Raw genomic sequence first — 18474 nt, forward strand, 5'->3', positions numbered from 1 at the left:
AAGAGAGTTCCCCAGTGCCCACCCTGCCTCTCCGCGCGCATACCCATTCCAGTCACCTCCGAGCACCCTGCTGCCTCTAGTTCTTAACCTAAAGCATTTCTCAAGAACTCTGGTGAACTTAGAGGGTCTCTTAGTTTGGAGTAAAATGCCATAGCGTCAAGACGCACATCTGATTTTAATCCCCTAGAGCTGTTTCTATCATCACTGATAAGCCTTGTGTTTATATAATACCTTTTCCCAATAAGCCCAGGGTGATTTATGAACATTATCTCATTACACAATAAGTCATTATCCTAAGAGATAAGTGGGCAATTTTATTTGTTTTATACACTGAATCAGACCCATTTCCCAGCAGTTCCAGAGATAGCCCCACAGTTTAAAGTAAAGGCTTTAAAACTAATTTTAACTGTGAAGCCCTTCATTCTCTAATGAATGCCAGTGTAGTGACAGGTAAAAACAGAATTACTCTAACTCCTCCAAAATGCCATAGCTCATCGACATCTAAATACAGAATTCATCTCCACGTCAGTGGCTAAGGCCCTTCAGATTTAGCAGGCCATATTAGCTTGTTTACAGATCCTCGGAAGTACCAGTCCCTCTCCCTCCTTTGTGCATACGCCTCCTCTTCCCAAAACATTCTCTCTATAACCCCCTTCACTTTGTCAACCCTTACTCATCCATCCAAACCCAGCTCCAGAATACCTTAGAGAAAACTTCCGTGATCTTCACCCTCCAGTTTGGGTCTAAATCCTGTAATAAATGTTCTGATAACCTTCATGTGGTGGGATACTACTTAGATGACCTCCAATAGTGTCTACTTCCTAATATTCATGCCCTTGTGTAAATGCTTCCCCTTAGTGTAAGCTGTCTCTAGTGATCAGAGTGTGGCAGAGGTGATGAGCTGTCACTTCCAAGATTGGGTTACCTGAAGGCTGTGGCTTCTACCTTGTTCAACCTCTCTTCCTCTCTTTCAATCTCACCCTTGCTCTTTCTAAGAGAAGCCAGTAGCCATGCTGCCAGTAGCCTTAGAGAAAGGCTCACATGGTGGGAACAGATATCTCTGGCCAAACTCCATTGAGGTCTGAGCCTGCCCACAACTACATGATTGAGTTTAAAAGTGATCTTCCCTTGGTTCAACTTGGAGATGCCAAAGCCCCAGTGACACCTTCACTGAAGTTTTGGAGAGAGACTGAACCAGTGGACGCAGTTAAGTCATGCCCATATTCCTGACTCAGAAACAGAAATAATAAGTGTTATTTTACAGTACTAAGTTTTGAGGTAACTTGTTACATGGCAATAGATAATTCACACACTTCACATATCACTCCTCCAAAGCACCATTATTGTTGTAATTTTATACTTATCAGTATGATTACTTGATTACTGTCTGGTTGCTTCCCTGACTGTGAGCTTCATGAGGGAAAAAACTCTACTCAGCACAATGGTATCACAATACTCAACACAGCAACTGGTAATGCAAATGCTGAATAAATGTCAGTTGTATGAATAGTTTCTCCCAACCATCATCTTTTCCCATAGCCTATCAGGCACCCCACACAATAAACATGAAGTTCATCTTCCATTTGGAGGCTCCCTGTCCATCCCTTCCCCTCCCTCTCCCACACCAGGGTAATTCAATCCAGTCATCACTTGCTGAAGATTCTTCTGTAGCCAAATCTTCTCACACCCATGCCCTCCTTTTCTCACTCACTGGCCCAGTTCAGGTCCTTATGCTTTCCTAACTCTATTATTAAAGAATCATCCCTTCCTACAGTTTCTGTTTTCTCCAAACCATATCTTATGGTGTTGCTACCCTTATTTTCCTGAAGCAAAATGCCAATTGTTTTAAGCTCTTTCCCCCAAACTTTCAGCATCTCACATCCTAGAATAACTAAAACCCAACCTCCTCATATTATTATTGTTCAAAATCATTCAGAAACTTCCAACATACTTTCTCAGCAACTTGAACCCAGCCACCCTGGGAAATCTGGCATGATCACACCAGTTGAGCATTTATCTACTTATGTCTGGACTGCACTGTTCCTCCCCATCTCTTTGCCCAAATTCTGCTCATCCTACGAAGACCTTCTCAGATCACACCTCCTCCATAAGACCTTCCAATACCTCCCAGTATAAATTCTTTCTCCCTTTCCTGTGCCCATGACACTGTAGAGTTTCCACTGGAGCACTAGCCAGAGCCTGGTTAAAGCATAAATGTGTGTGTGTGTGTGTGTGTGTGTGTGCGCGCGCGCGTGTGTGAGATCCTGCGAGTCTGTGGACATCTGTGGGACAGAGTTCACATCTCCTGCACAAGGCCTGCTACCTGGCCAGGCTCAGAAAAGATTCTCTGAATTAATCAGGTTACTACTTTAAAGAACATACCTTTAGGGAGCCACTTTTATTTTCAGAATGGTGCTGGGAGGGCAGATTATTAAATCAGTGGCTTTTCTTTTTTAAGCAAAGACCACAAACCACCTTTGAAGCCAAAAAAAAGATGTGATTGAAGGGAAATAAATCAGTACCTTTAATCCTCCACTGAGTTTGGGGGGAAAAAACAAAATGCCAGCTTCCACCAAATCATTTCTTTTTAATTAAAAGTTAGCTGAATTCTTTGAGAGGACTCAGTTTTCTGGTCAAGTCAACAAAAAGGAACCGATGCCATCCACCCCACTCCCCTGTTCTCCTACCCCCACTCCTGGGGTTAGGCAACCCTTGGGGGCGGCATACGCTTCAGCTGTTTGCTCTGTGCTCATAATTAGGTTGTCTAGACAGGAGATGTTGCTGGAGCAATAGAAAATATTTTACAAGGTGTTCCGCAGAACCACACTTATAACAGTGATTAGAACACACTGACAGACGCGAAGCCAGCAGAATTGGCCTGGGCCATGAGCCGATTTCACCCAGAGCAAAGCAGAGGCCCTTTGAAGCTCTTGTCTGAGGAATAGAGGCCAAATTAGAACTCTGGGGGCACAGAGCAGCTCCCTGGCCTTTGGACCAGAGGGAGCAAGGCTGAGGTGATGGAGTAATGTCTGGAATGCCCTCCTTCTGCCCTCCAGGTGTCCACAGGGGGCAGCTCCTAGCTGCTGTTTTCACCAGCATCTCTACAGAGAGGCTGGTGGTAACCATCGCAAGCAGTTCCCTGAGCCTCACTTCTGCAGTATGGCTTATCCCTTATATTTTGCAGATTGCAAACTTTAAACAGCAAATTTTAAAATGGAAAGATAAGTAGGTGAGGTCTGCTCTTGTAGGAAGACATTTCTCAGCCTGACCTTTCTGCTCAGCTTTTGTTGGCAAATCAATGTGACAACAGCAATATTTTCTAGCAGAAAACCTCTTTGGGGACATTTATTCAAAGGAGTAATTGATTAGGTAAAATTATTTAGCCCTCTAAGATGACTGACTTTTGGAAAATTGCTACACCAGTAGAGTACCACAAAAGCACAGGGTTTCAAGACCCAAAAAAAAAAAAAATCTTCTATGTTTTAAAAATGAGCAAACTGAGACATTCAGCAAGGAGAGGAGAATCATATCAAGAAAGTGGATGAGGGCCTAGGTCCCTGACTCGTACACCAGGGAGTCTTTCTACCAAACCTATTCTAAAACCTTGCATTTTCTGAATACTCACTACGTATCAGGCGTTTTTCTAAGCACTTTATAAGTATCATCTCCTTTAATCCTCAACACAGACTAATGAGATAGATACCATTACCCTCTCCACTTAACAGAGGAGACTGAGGCCAGGACTATTGTGTCACTGCTCTAGGTGACTCAGAAGCAGATCCAGGACTGTCTCCCAGGCCTGACTTCAGACCTGCTCTCTAAGCACGAGACTATCTATGCTCTACCTCATCACAAAGTTCAGATGGGAACAGGGACTAAGAGATGGGGCCCATTTACCCTGAAAAACTACAATGCATTTGAGGACTGATAAGAATTAGTTGCATTATAAAGGGAGGATTTGAAATCAGAGGACCTCATGTTTCAGACTCCACCACCATCCATTTATATGATTACTTACAAATCACCTGACCACTCAGGGTCACAGTTTTCTCATCATTATCTAGTGTTGGCATATTAAAAAATAGGGGGGAGATTTGACAAATAAATATGAATTTTTAGAACTCTTTGAGAACTTAACTTTATTTTTGCACTTTGCAATTTACAAAACACTTTCACATCCATCATTTAAATCTATGATGAACTGTGAGTTCGGCCTAATAAGGATGTTATTATCAACATTTTATAGATTGGATATTGAAAGCTCAAGTAAAGTGACTTGTCCAAATTTAAACAGCAAGAAATTTGTGTGGTTACAATTAGACATAGCTTTAACCTTATGCTTAATTCTCATAGAAGCCTAATTTTCTTCTCCCTCTCCTACTTTTTGGGGAGGTTATAGACACAATGGGATTATAAAATTGATTTTTAATTAAAATCTGGGAATGATTTAATTATAATAGAAATAAGATTTAGGGTTTACATCTCAGAAAAGGAAGGATAACAAAAGATAAGTACCAGCAACTAGTTATGCTGGTGGATAAACCAGGCCTTTTACCACTTCCTGGTTTTGTCTCTAGGGAACACTCTAATCCTAAGAGAATCTGCCTCCATCGCACAAATAAATGATCCACAGCCTTTAAGTTTTCTCTCACCATTGCCCTCTCCATTCATGCTGAGCCAAAGGCAAACTGTGAATGAAACAAGACAACTCTGTTTTGTAAGCACCAGTACATGGGATACACTGGCACATGTTCTGCTAAGTTCCAACAGTTCTCTTCATGGCTTCTTAAGAGAAGCAGAAGCTACATTAACAGAAGTTACCTTCACCCAGAGAGATAGAGGAGAGAGGATGACAAAACAGGCAGGATCATACAGCAAAAGAGGGAAGGGGAAGGAAGAGAAGAAAGGAAGGGGAAAGACAGAGACAGGAGGAAATGAAATATTATTTATCCAAAGGAAAGAATACTGAACAGGGAATTGGAAGAATTGATTTTTAAACCCAGCTCCAATACTAACTAGCTCATGGTTCTTGAATCCCTGAACCCCTTTTGGCCTCACTTGTCTCATCTCTAACATGTCGTCAGTCAGCTCTAGTCATTCTTGTGTGTTGAAGATCGTTGGCACAGGGGAGGTAGAAAGCTCCCGGTAAACACGGCCAGTATCCCCACCTACAGCTAGCGGTGGTTAATGTTAAATCATTGCATTTTCCCAGAACAAGGGGATTTGCTCAGACTCCTTCCGGGCTTTCCTCTGAAGTCAGCTCATGATTATTTAGCAGCTGATTTCTCCTTGCCTCTTCCTCCTTTTTCTGACCTCTGACCTTATAATAGTGACTTCATACCCAACCGAGAAGGGCCAACTGACGTCGAAATCAAGATAACAATCAATCAATCTACTTAGTTCCATGTTAACAAAATCTTTTATCTGGGAGAAAATCAGAACTTGTTAACACCTGATATCTTTGAGGCATATTACAAAGTGCTCTCAAGCTATCTCATTAGGGCCTGACAATAAGACTGTTATTGAAGCAGAAGACAACTAATAGGAACGAACCTTTGATAGGGGAGGAAGCAAAGTTAACAGTTGTAAAATTGTGACTCTACTCCTAGTCCAAAAGTCTACTATGAAAGTTTGCTAGAAAACTGAGCAGAGCATAAAAACCACCCTTTCACCACACTCCGTTCCTACCTCCAGGGGCTCAGAGACAGCCTTTCACATTTAAGAGCATGCCAGCTGCTGGCACAGGCTGTCTCATTCTAACCCCAGAATGCAGTCTGGATAAAGCCGCACAAGTTAATTAGGATGGCTGGAATTACATCAACTCACTGTGGTAATAATTGGGTGCCTCATGGGAAATAAAATAAAATGTACCATAAAAAATGAAATTTGTCTGGCAAAACTAATGAAGAAAGGGTAGTGAAGGGTTCGAGAATGTGGGAATAGTGCAAATAGGCAGATTTCTTACTTTTTAGAGTGGAGGCTTAATATACAGTATTTAAGAAGGCACATCAATGGAAGCATATTACTTAAATAAGTAACCATTGAAGAAACTAATAACGATAATTATAAATATAAAAAATCAATGACGGAGAAGTTTTTATCTTTTCAAGAAGATGAAAGAAGTGAGTTGTCAATGTAATTGGGTTTATAGTATGGAGTCAATAGATAATATTCAAAAAAGATAGGAATAAGATAGGTAAATGCAGTACTCCCGTCCTCCCATAACCATATCAAAATTACAACTAACCTTCAGAATCATTCAGAACCACCTGAAATCTGGCTGAATGGAAGTCCTACAACTAGGGAATTAAAGAAGAAACCACATGGAGACTTGTAGGAGGGGCAGAGGCAGGAACAGGCTGGTCCCACGCCCACGTGCGGTGGATAAAAATTAGGAGGGATGTCTCTGGCTGCAGAGGTTCCCCATGAAGAGCAAAGGGTCCCAGCCCCATACCAAGCCCCAAGTCCAGGGTTTCAGTGCTGGGAAGAGAAGTTTCCATCACTTCTGAAGGCTGCTAGATTCCCAGGCAGTTCCTTCTGAAGGGCCCACACACAGATTGACTCACTCTTTCTGAGCTCCAGCACTGGGATAGCAGCTCGAAAGGCACTAGGGACATACAGGAGGAACTGAATTGTCTGGCATCAGGACAAGAGCTGGGGGGTGGGGGGACAGCTTTCTCCCAGACAAAGTTGCTGACAGAGTCCATTGTTCCTTTGATGAGTCCCACTGAGCCTGTAGGCGGGTGATATATCTGAATCTTCATCAACCTAGTTATGACTCTTTGCCCTGCCCTAGTGACTCCCTGAGATCCCACCTCACCAAACTTTTGGGCCCACCCAAACTGTTTCCAGTGCCTTTTCCATAAGTGGCCTATCTTGGCTCATGCTTCAGACTTTCCTAAAATCTCTCAAACAAGCAGCATCTGCCCTCAGCATGCCCTGTACCTCTCGCTAAGTGGCCCCAGGCCCAGCGCTAGTAGCAGCCTGCCGTGGTTTGCAGGTTGGCCTCTCCTGAGAACCTCCAAGCCCAGCATGAGTAGTAGCAAGCTGCAGATCACTTTGTAGCTCAAGCTGGGTGGCCCTGGCCAGAATACAGGTGGCAACTGACCTTGACCTGTACTTCTGGGGAAGTCCCAGAGCCAGCACACCCGGTGGACATGTTCAGATCACAACAAAACACCATCAACAACCTCCACTGTGACACACTCAAAGGGTGGACTCAGCAGGCACCAGAGCCCATTTAAGTAAGCCTGCTCTGAGGGATGGGCCCCTGCAGAGCTGATCCTCCACAGTGGTTGGTAGTCAGCCGTCCTTGCAGCTGATCGGCCTGGAAGGAAATCCCTCCCATTGACATACCAACAGCAATCAAGGCTCAACTACAACAGGAGGGGTACACAGCCCACAGGGGGTAGGGGGCAGCACAACTAGAGTGCCCAGCTTGGGTGATAGGGGAGGCTATGCCACTGGATCTTACAGGACACCTACTACAGTAGGCCACTCTACCAAGTCCCCTAGATGTAGCAGCTCTAACAAACACAGGAAGGCTGCCAAAATGAGGAACAAACAAACAAACAAACAAAAAGTGTTCCAAATGAAAGAAAAGAGCAAAACTCCAGAAAAAAGAACTTAACAAAATGGAGACAAGCAATCTACTAGATGCAGAATTCAAAACACTTTATAAGAATGCTCAATGAACTTAGGGGAGGTGTAGTTGAATTTAGAGAGAACATCAACAGCATAAAAAAGGGACATTGAAACTGTGGTAGGCAGCTTAGACACACACGAGCAGAGCAAGTACGATGGGCCAGGTACAGAAAATAACCAGGGTATGTCAAACCCAATACCATCTTCTTGGGGGGAGGGGGGGAATTCCTGCCTTCAAAGTCAAGGAGCCCACAATTTAATAGGAAGAGCTCTCATTCAGAGTTCATAGGAAGACTGATTCTTGACTTAAAATATTAGATCTAAATATGTCTTTCTGAGACCATATCAAGAACTTACTCAGTTCAGCAATCCTCCCCTGTAGACCTCACCAGGTCTCTTGGTAACTGTCAACATCTCTGAGACAGTTGATGTTTCCTCCACTGAGCTTCCAGGGAAGATCTAAAGAGACTTATTTTAAGAAGGACTATTGGCCATCATGAATTCTGTCTATTGAGCTTTACAGAATAATTGTAATTCTCAAAGGCATTATAATTTTTTCCACCTCCATTCCACTGGCTGTGCTATCCCTTCTACTTGGCATGTTCTTGAACCTTTGTCGCTCTTTGGCTAACTCCTACCCAACGTCAAATATTGGCTCAGGTGCTTTTCCAGGAAAGCTTTGCTGATTCTCCACCAAACAAATTGGTTAGGAACCTTTCCTACCATTCTCTCACAGCTCTTTCCACCTTACATTTAACCATTTACTTATCAGGTTTTCATAATAAAGTAAAAATTTACCCAAAATTTTATCCCTATCTGACATAGAGTAGGAACTCAATGATTGTTTTATAATTCAATTATAGAGCTTCACTGTTCTCCCCTGGGTTCTCCCAGCTTACCAAACTAAACTGAATTTTGTAATTGTTTTCCCTAAATGTCCCACCCCCACTGCACCACTTTCCCAAGGCTAAGACATCATACTCACTTGTCCAGGGACATCCCAGGGAAGGTAAATTTGCCCAGACAGATGCGATAGACAGCACTCAGGGGAATTTGTTGCAACTGCACACAGCTGAGCATGATGAAGTCATATTTGCAGATGAAGAGAGTCTTGTCTGTGACCAGCAATATCCTCTCCTTCTCATTGTTCCAGTGATCTATCCTGTAAGAATCATCATAGAAAAGTAGAGTTGATGGCATAATTTTTCCAAGTTAAAGAAAATGGCATTCGCTGAAACATCTCTAGGAAAACAGAAGATGGTAAAGTTTGGTAATACAGTTTAAAGAGGGGTTGAGGAATACCATTTCCTCTCTCTCTCAGCTTGGCTCCATGACCAAGGTAGAAGGAAGGCTGAAGATCACAGGGAAAGTTTTATGGACACAGAGCTCAGAGATGATTACCAATAAAAGATCCATTAGGGGAATAGCAAGTTTGTATCACATTGGCAGTCAACTGATTCATGCTCCTCCATATCTCCTCAATTCTCTAGAAAAACTTCATGAAGCACATCTTCCTTCATGCACACCATGAACATCTCTTTGTTGTAATGCAATCTGCACCACAAATTTTATTCACTAGGCACTAGTTTATGCTAATCTCCAAAGATCGTATTGCTGACTGGAGATAAAATGGGGATTTGAACATAGGTCCACTGATCCCCAAGCCATCACTATTTTAAGCTCATCCATCCTATCATATCGTTGTGAAACAAGTGAAGTAGGATCCTTCTGAGCTAAGAACAAACTAGAGGCTAGATAAGTATTTATTGAATTGATTTGCTTCAGACTTGAGGGCCTTTCAGGGCATGCAAGGAAAATTGGGTGTTAAAAATCTCTCTAGCAGAGAGAACAAGAAAGAATCAAAGCATCAATTCTGGTTAAAAAAAAGTGAACACGGTCTAAAACTCCTCTTACCCATAGCACTTCTGCTGCCTGTTTACTACAGCCTTTAGTATATAACACTTCACGACTTTTAGTAGAATTGCCTTAGTACATGCTTTGTGTTCCCTAAGAGACTAACAAGGGTGATTTGTGATTGATTTATATCTAAATCCCCACTACATAGAATCAATCTAATGTAAAGATAGTGTGGGTACCCCACTCCCATCCATGCACAGTAACCACAGTGCTACTCTTAAAATACAAGAGGAACAATATCACTCCCTGTTCACCTTATTAAATAGCTTCTTTTCTATCTTAGGATCAAATTCAAATTACCTAACCAGGCTGTGGGTTCTTGAATGGTCTGGCCTCTGCCCAGCATCATCTCACAGCAGAATGAGAAAACTCATTGTCTAAGTCATGGTTCATGTGCCTCATCCAAAGATGATTTCATAAACTCCAGTATAAATCTGGTCCTCTAATGCACTCTCTCAAAGCATCCTGGTCTTTTTGCCTTTATGGTACTTATCACCATTTGTAAGAAGGAATTCTATGTAAAAGTTTTAGTTAACAGGTACCACATGGACACTGATGATCAGAATGTACACCATAGGACAGAGGGCAGAGCAATGGCAGTGAGAAGGGATGAAGGAGTACCATCCATGTGTGTGTGCATATGTGTGTGTGCGTGTGTGTGCTTTCCATGAAGGCAAATGGCGACAAGACTAGTATTCATCTCATTAATTTGGGGAGAGAATTAAGGGACCTGAGTCACTAAATAATTTTGAGTAACCCTCATACATGTCATTCCACAGCATAATCTAAAGAAAGGGGAGCAGGACAAGGTGAGAAGTTAAGTCAATGGGAGGAGGAATGGGGGGAGATGTAAAGGAGAGAAAGGGGGAGAAGGAAAGTGGAAAGGAAGAAGCAGAAGGAAGACAAGAGGATGACATCACTGATGGAGGTCTTGTTGTAAGCCGGCTGTTCCGTACATGCTTCTTAACGCTACATCTCCCTGCAACCCTTTGAAGAAGGCATATCTAAGGTCGCTTAGCTAGAACACTCTAGGAGATTCAGTGGTGCAGAGTCCGAGAGATCTGGTTGAAATATTGGTTCAAAGGTTTTCGTCTACTCCTACAACACTGCAATACTACACTCCTACTTCACTAAGTGAAGTAGAGAATTCTGTTTAGCACTCTCAGTCTTAGTCAGAAAGAGAAGAGGACTCTGAAATGTCTTACCAGATATCTACATAAATTTCTCTAAATAGATTGCATCTATTTAGCAGCAAGTTATAAGCTGCTGCTTAATAAGCCAGACTTGTTTTTAGTCTAAAAAAAACCGCAGCTTTTGGTTGAATGGTTTTATTGAAAATGTCAGCACTCCATAATGAGATTTATTTTAAAAGGTAAAAGATTTGGGGGAAAAAAGAGAATTCTTTTTAGGAACACAGAGTGTTCTGCTTTGACACAGACTCTGCATAATTTACATGTCGGGAAAGTCTGAATTCAAGTAAACATGCAGGCTTATAAATAGTTCAGGGCCACCATCTCTAGCTCCTAGGTGGTGTACTTATTTATTTAGACTTCAATCACACCATTTTCCCCCAGAGAACTCATGAAGAAAACATTGAATTTCATATTCTTAATGTTAATATAATTGATGTTTGGTTGGTGATAATATCCAGAACAAATATAGTAGAAATAACAATAATATATTGTGTTGGTATAGCTAATGAGGGTTTACAAAGTCTTTGAATAGCAATGCTCTCATTTCATTTTCACAACAACCCTTTGGAGTAGATGTTATTACTCTCGTTTTAAAGATGGCAAAAGTAAGGCCCAGAGACCCTTAAAGTGACTTGCCCAATATTTAATATTCAGCAAGCAGTAGTGCAGGTACCTTAAATGGGTACTGAGATACCAAATTTAGCCATAGTATTTGTCTCCCCAGTATCATCCACCTCCAAATAGAGGACCCTTCAATATGATGTAAAAATGTGAGAAAATCCATCTCTGGAAGAAGCTAGTGTGATGATAGGTATCACTCCTAGAATTATTCTCTCTGGATAAGCTCTCCCCAGGACAATGCTTATGACTATCCTTCCCAAACCTTGTCCTCATTCAATGTTTCCTGTCTTGGGGAAGAATTTTTCTTCTATTCAGTTCTGCAAGCTAGAGATGTAGGTGTCACTCTGGACCAATCCCATTTTCTCATCTCACATGCTTTGTAGTAAACATTTTTCTCCCAAAATCTCTCAAAACCACACACTTCTCTCCTCTGCCTTCACCATCCTGATCCAGTCTTCCCTCATCTCCTGCCTGGACTATTGCAATCGCCCTCTCTCTAGGCTTAGATGACCAGACTCCAAGGCCTGGTATACCTACATCTGCTCTTGTTCCCTTCCAACCTTTCCACCATACTGCAGTGAGGTGGACCTTTTGAAAAACCAAATCTGGTCCTTAGCTCCCCACTCTGGCTTCAACACTTCAACAGCTATACAAACACATTTCAACTGTTCCAGACATTCTTATAAAAAAATGACAAAAAACTTTCCCCTGGACTAAGAGGCTCTGCAGGGTCAGGCCCTACCTACTTCTACAACCTCATTACAGGCCAAGTCACTCCATTCTCCTTGATTTTCTTTTAGTGTCTTGTATTCCACATGCCTACTCTTACTAAAGGGCCTGTGAACATGCTGTCCCTTCTGCTAGCAATGTTTTTCTTCATCTTCTTTACTTAGCTAACTCCAATAGTGGTGAGCTCAGTTATAACTCACTCAGGCAAGTGTTCCCAATCTTCTGTGACTAATTCTCTTCTTTCTAGTATACACTTTCATGGTCCCTCACATTTCTCCTTCATAGTACTTATCCCAGATGCAATTTTACAGTTACTTCTATGATTGTCTAAGTAACATCTGTCTCCTCTCCTACACTGTAAACTCCACAAAGATAGAAACAGTTCTTAGCATTGTGTCTCCAAGGTAGTAGGTGTCCAAAAAATAATTCTGAAAGCAGTTAATAAAGAATGAACAATCCTTGTGCTGTGCAACCTAAAAGCCTTGGCTCATAGGGAAATCCTATCCTCAGGTTTACACACTAAAATACTCCCCCATAAAATAGCATATTTTCAAAAAATAATCACATTAGGGAAAAGTTCATTCCATAATTGTGAAAAAGAGCACAATACAAAATGTTACCTTCAGTATAATTTCAGTTTTGTAACAACCACAAAATACATAGATCAAAATGTTTGTGTGGTGAGAGTTCAAGTGACTTATTTCTTTTCATGCTTTTTATAAACCAATCTAATTTTTTTACAATGAACATATTCTACTTTTATGATAAAATATATATTTTAAAATAATAAATTTTTCCTGCTCTTCAAGTCTTCAGCTTAAATGCTTGCTGTTTCATGGAGCTTCACTATCACATCTCCCCTGCAAAGTGGATGTCATGTTTCTTTTTCTTCAAATACACACCAGCCTTTGTCAGTGCCTCAGTTGTGACTCTAGTCACAATCTTGTCTATATGATTGTGATTTCTGTTCTTGTCCTATCATTTTCCCCACATTTGATGTAGAGATGGTGCCTTAGTTTTATCTGGGTCCCCTCACTGTGCTCAGTACAGAACCAAAGAGAGAGCAGGATCTTAGTAAGTGAGCAGGGCATGGAATAAAAAACTAAAATGGTAAGATTACTGCCTCTGTTGTGAGAGCCAGTCTCTCCTGGCATCTGCCACATCCCCTCTCCCCACCAGTGTTCTTCAGCACTTGTGTCATTTCTCTGCTTGACAAGGAAGGACCCCTATTTCCCCAATATATGAGGAACCTAGGAGCTCTGAGAAATTTGCAGTTTCCTGAGATGACAACAGTTTCGCCAGCAGAGGGCAAGAGCGAACTAACAATGACAGGAAGGACCTGTCTGAGTTTCCAGAACCTCCATCCAGTTACTCAAACCATACCAGATGCCTTCCCAGAGGTCCCAGCCCTATGCCTAACAATACTTTCAGTTGCTCTTTTAAGGCTGTGTCAAATCAATTTGTGGTTTAGAAATTATTTTCTTCCAAAAAATTGTTTTTTCTAATATTATTACCCCACACACATTCATACACGAGTACACACAAACACACACACACACCATTCAGTAGAGACATCTTCCCTGATACTGAACAGAGTAACTATCTGATTGACAAATCAACCTTCCTTTGTGTGTCCCTCTGGCCTCTCAGTATAGCCCAGCCCTTGAAAGAGGAAGACAGTATCTTGGCTAAGGAGGAATCAGCAACCCAGGAGAAGAACACTGAATCATTCATTCCAGCATATTCCCTGACTACCCACTGGGTTCCAGGCCCTGAAGAGAATCCAATTTGGGTTTGCTCTTCAAACACTAACAGATGAAAAATGCATGGCATTGAAGCAAAGCAATTTCCCTCCCTCTGAGTTAAGTGAAGACTTATAAAACCTTCAGTTAAATAATCCACATGCAGTTCTTTCAGTCAGTTGGTTTCTCTTTTCCTAGGCCTCTCTGATTTGTTTAAAATAGAGGACCAACCAAAAAAACAGTATACTAATAAAAATCCAAAGTCTATAAACTTTCCCTATTCCCAGGTCCCCTGATTTGACTTCCTGTGGTTCATTTTTCCTCTCTACTCCCCCAAACAGCAAGTCATGTGCCAGATTCTGTGCTAGCTACTGGGGATACAGAGAAGAGCATTCTACTCTTAAAGGATACAGAGTTATCCTGAAACCACATAGGGAAGAGTTAATTTGGCACCCAAAGTTGAGATGAGACTTGATAATGGTAACACAAGACCACAAACTCAGGACTCCAGGTTTCTAGTCCATTGCCCACAGGGCTGAGGGAAAGGAATCCCAGGCACTTAACTGATGCCTTTAAAGAAGGTGCTCATCAACACTTCATTTCCTACCACTTGATGAACATGTCAGTGTTGGAAAAGCACAAGTTACAAAGTACAAATGATTCTTTGGAATGTACACCAAAAATAAGTCTGAGGATTATTTATTCATTTCTTCAACACTTCTTTAATGTGTACCTCTATAAGACAAACAGAATGTTCCCATAAAACAGATAGGATGAACCTGGAAACATCCAGTTATATATCCACAGAGACTATTTTTTTTCCTGAGTAAAAGAAGTCCTATCATGGAATGCCATAGTTCCAGTTAATTGCAGATAAAAAATGGTCATTTTTCCCCTCAGAAAACAAAAGGGTTTATGAGTTTAAATATATATATATTTATATATGTATATACAATATACATACATATGTATGTGTATGTGTGTCAGGTCTAAAACCTTTGTGATCTGCATGGACATATAAATAATTCTGCCATGAATTTTTTAAAAATTATAATAAGAGAAGCCTCCATTTATTGGACTTCTCTGGATTAGGTACTATGGCAAATACAACAAATACAATGTACATGTTACCTCTTTTAATACCCACCAAACAATCCTGATGAAGACAGATGAGGAAACTGAGGCTCAGGGAGGCATTATAGACTGACCGTCGCCTCCACTCATTCATATGTTAAAGCCCTAGTCTCCAATGTGATGGTACTAAGAGGTGGGGCCTTTGGGAGATTACTCCCAGAATGGAATTAGTACCCTTATAAGAAGAAAAAGAGACACCAGAGCTCCCTCTCTTCAGGATGTGAGTACACAATAAGAAGGCCCAATCTGTAGGCATCTGGATCTTGGACTTCCCTGCCTCCAGAACTGAGGAATAAATGTCTGCTGTTTAAGACAACAAGTCTATGGTATTTTGTTATAGCAGCACCAGCTGACTGATACAGGACGTTAAATTGTTCTAAGTAACTTAGTCAGAATTCATCCAAAGTAAATTTCACTTTAAACCTTTGAACTTTGTACTTTATCAAACTGTCATCCATTAGGAAGGTAATGAAATCTCTCCAGTTTATCAATAAACATTGTTGAGTGTCTATTAAAGATATTACATAGGTTCTCAGACTATAAAGTTATCTACAATTGTCCCTGTCATTAAGAAATGTATAATCTACTATGGGAGAAGACTGGTAAATTAAATATTATAGTACAGAGTGATAAACAATAGGGTGGAAATTAGTACTCAATGCTATGGAAGTCACGATTAATGGCTAACATTTAATGCTTACTTTGTGTGAGTTTTGCTCTAAGTGCTTCATAAGGATTACTTCATTTATGCTCACAGCAACCCTGTGAGGAAGACAGGGTCATTATCCCCACTTTACAGATAAGAAGTGAAGGCATTAAAAGGTTAAGTAACTTGCCCAAAGTCATACAGCCAAGTTCTGAAACTGGAATTCAAACTGAGGGAGTCTGCCCCCAGAGCCCAGCTTTTAATTAAACACTTTGCTCTACCGAAAGGCATCTTAAACCACCTAGGAAGTCAAGCAAGCCTCTAGGTAAAATGTGCTGTAGGTTTTGAAGGATGAGCAGAAGATCACATGATGCAGAAGACAGGGTGATTAATTTTAGACAGAGGAAGCACCCTATGCAAACGTACAGGGATGTATATGTGCAAACGTGTAGCAACATGTACAGAATGACTTGTTAAATGAGGAGTGTTTGTAAATTAAATAGTATGTAAATCAAAATCATGAAAATAAAAAATTACTCTTAAAGACGAGGGTAGCACCCATGAATATTCTGATTCAGGATTGCTGAGATGGGATTCCAGGCACCTATAGCCTCTTAAAAGATATCCAGGTGCATACCAAGGTATGAAAGACCAGGCCATTTTCAGGAGCTGATCTAGGAATTTGAGCCATACCTAGGAGCTTTCAGCCAACGAAGTGAGACCTCTGTGAGTTTAGACCCAAATAATTTTTATGTGGCCCTGGAAGATTCATGGTTTACCCAACATTTTACAATAGAATGCCTCAGAATATGTCCCATCCAGATAATTAGTCCTGACCACCTTCACTTTATCAAAAGTTCCTTAAACTCCAGGAATGAACCTCTTCTGCTCCTAGTCTCCCACCCAGGATAACCAACACCAGAGAGCATCACTATATCATGTAATAGCCCTAGCCTGGCCTGGTATAGAGTAACTGCTTTGTGAACACTAATTTCTTTTCTTATGTCCCTTCCTTGAAAACAAACTGAAGTTGACCAGCAGTTTTGTCAAGACTCCTTGAGCTGAAGGCTCATTTTAACCATATATGTCTTTATTTTATCTAACATATCAAGTGCTGGCTTCCTTAGCAGTGGTGGGCTTCCTATCACACAGGCCCAGGGCTAGAGATGCAACTCTGCCTCTTATAAGCTGTAAGATCTTGCAGAAGTTACTTATCCTTTCTAGAGTTTATTTTTCACATCTTCAAAATGGAGATAATAATAGTACATACCTCATAGGATTGTTGTGACTTTAAGAAATAGAGCATATAGAGCACTTAGTAAAATAGAAGGCATATAAAATACTCAATTATTCCTAACTACTAATATGATGATGATGGTGATGATGATGATAACAATGAACTCCTCTAAATCCCCTTTAAACAATTTGGCACCATTTATTGAATTAACAAATAAATTAATGAATAGCTGATTAAAGTAAATCACTTAATGAGACTTCTTCTAACTTATTAGTTTTCAGATATACAAAATATTTCTATTTCATTGTCCAAAAACGGAAAGAGTAGTCATTAATGCCACATACATAAGACATATGACTGTTTATTTGTCGCCCACAGCTGGGCATATTTTTATGATGTTGGAAGTTATGTTCAAGTTACTCTGTCTTAAAATCCAGACCATAATATTACATAATGATCTGTGAAGTTCCCTTTATAGATGGCTGCTGTGGAAGACCAAAAGGATTTGAAACAAAAACCCAGTAGGAAACTCACAAGAGTGTCACCTGCAGGCATCATGTCACACTCAGATACCCTGGCAGAGAAGCCAACAGTGGATTAAAATATGACCCCAAGTCAGAAGTCACAAGGGAAGCAGCTAAGAACAATTGCTCAAAATAAAGTCATTGATTTTCAATTGAATTTTGTCTCTCTCTGTGGCAATAGGAAGGCTTTTCTTAGAAAAGCAATACCAGGTAACTAGTCCAGAAATAATCCCCTTTAGCCATCCAACAAATATTTATCGAGCAACTATTACACTCCAGGCTCTAGTGAGATAGTGGTGAGCCAAACAGGCCCCTGTTCCTCTTGTACTTACATTCCAGGAGGGGATATAAACCAAAGGAAATAGACACATGAATATCGAGACCTGGACAAAAGGGAGACAGGAAAAAATCTGTGGGAATGGTATTGCGATCAGATCCATCATGTGCACAAAACAGCAAGGCAGTCAGTGTGACCGAAGCAAAAGGAGCTAGGAGGAAAGCGGAGGGAGATTTAAAGCAGAAGCCAGATTACATGCTGGAAACACCACAGTTTCTCTGCAGTTTATGAATGTTTTTCACATTAAATGGTTACTATTCCCTGCTTTACAGATGGAGGAACCAAGCTTCAGTAAAGAGATATGCATCTAGTGCTGAGTGACAGAGCCACAGCCAGAATCCATCTCTCTGACCCCCTGCCCAGGCCGTGTGCATTCCACCCAGCTGCTTCTCCCACTTATTTTTCCTACGCAGCCAGGCTACTTTGCTCTCCCTACCACAGTACCATCAGTAAGAGGGTAGATTAAAAGCTACACAAAAGAAAAGACTCTGGGCACACCTCACCCTCTTTCTTTCCTGCAAAGCTTCCGAATAGCTGCTGAATAACTCCAGTCCTCCGCAGCACACCAGGAGCTAACTAGAGTCCCACCCCTGATCGATTCTCTCCTCCTCTGACTTCATTTTAGGGGATTCAGTTGCTCAGAAGCCAAGGAAGCTGGCAGGAGAATAAGGTCTAATTTTGAAGAGGTGGCAGAAAGGGGAGGAATGAGGAACAAGATAAACAAACGCTCACGCCATGCCACCTCCATTG

At 41.2% G+C, this 18474-nt stretch overlaps 1 protein-coding gene across 1 annotated transcript in view; it reads right to left on the minus strand.

The window, feature by feature from the left end:
• Window positions 1-18474, minus strand: part of TPRG1 (tumor protein p63 regulated 1) — an 87517-nt gene that overhangs the window by 52741 nt on the left and 16302 nt on the right. The window contains exon 3 of the mRNA XM_016200177.2: window positions 8630-8806. Coding sequence (XP_016055663.2) covers window positions 8630-8806 — 177 coding nt within the window. The remainder of the gene's footprint in view (window positions 1-8629; window positions 8807-18474) is intronic.

Source organism: Miniopterus natalensis, chromosome 6, assembly GCF_054644295.1.
Source record: "Miniopterus natalensis isolate mMinNat1 chromosome 6, mMinNat1.hap1, whole genome shotgun sequence".
NCBI classification, from domain to species: Eukaryota; Metazoa; Chordata; class Mammalia; order Chiroptera; family Miniopteridae; genus Miniopterus; species Miniopterus natalensis.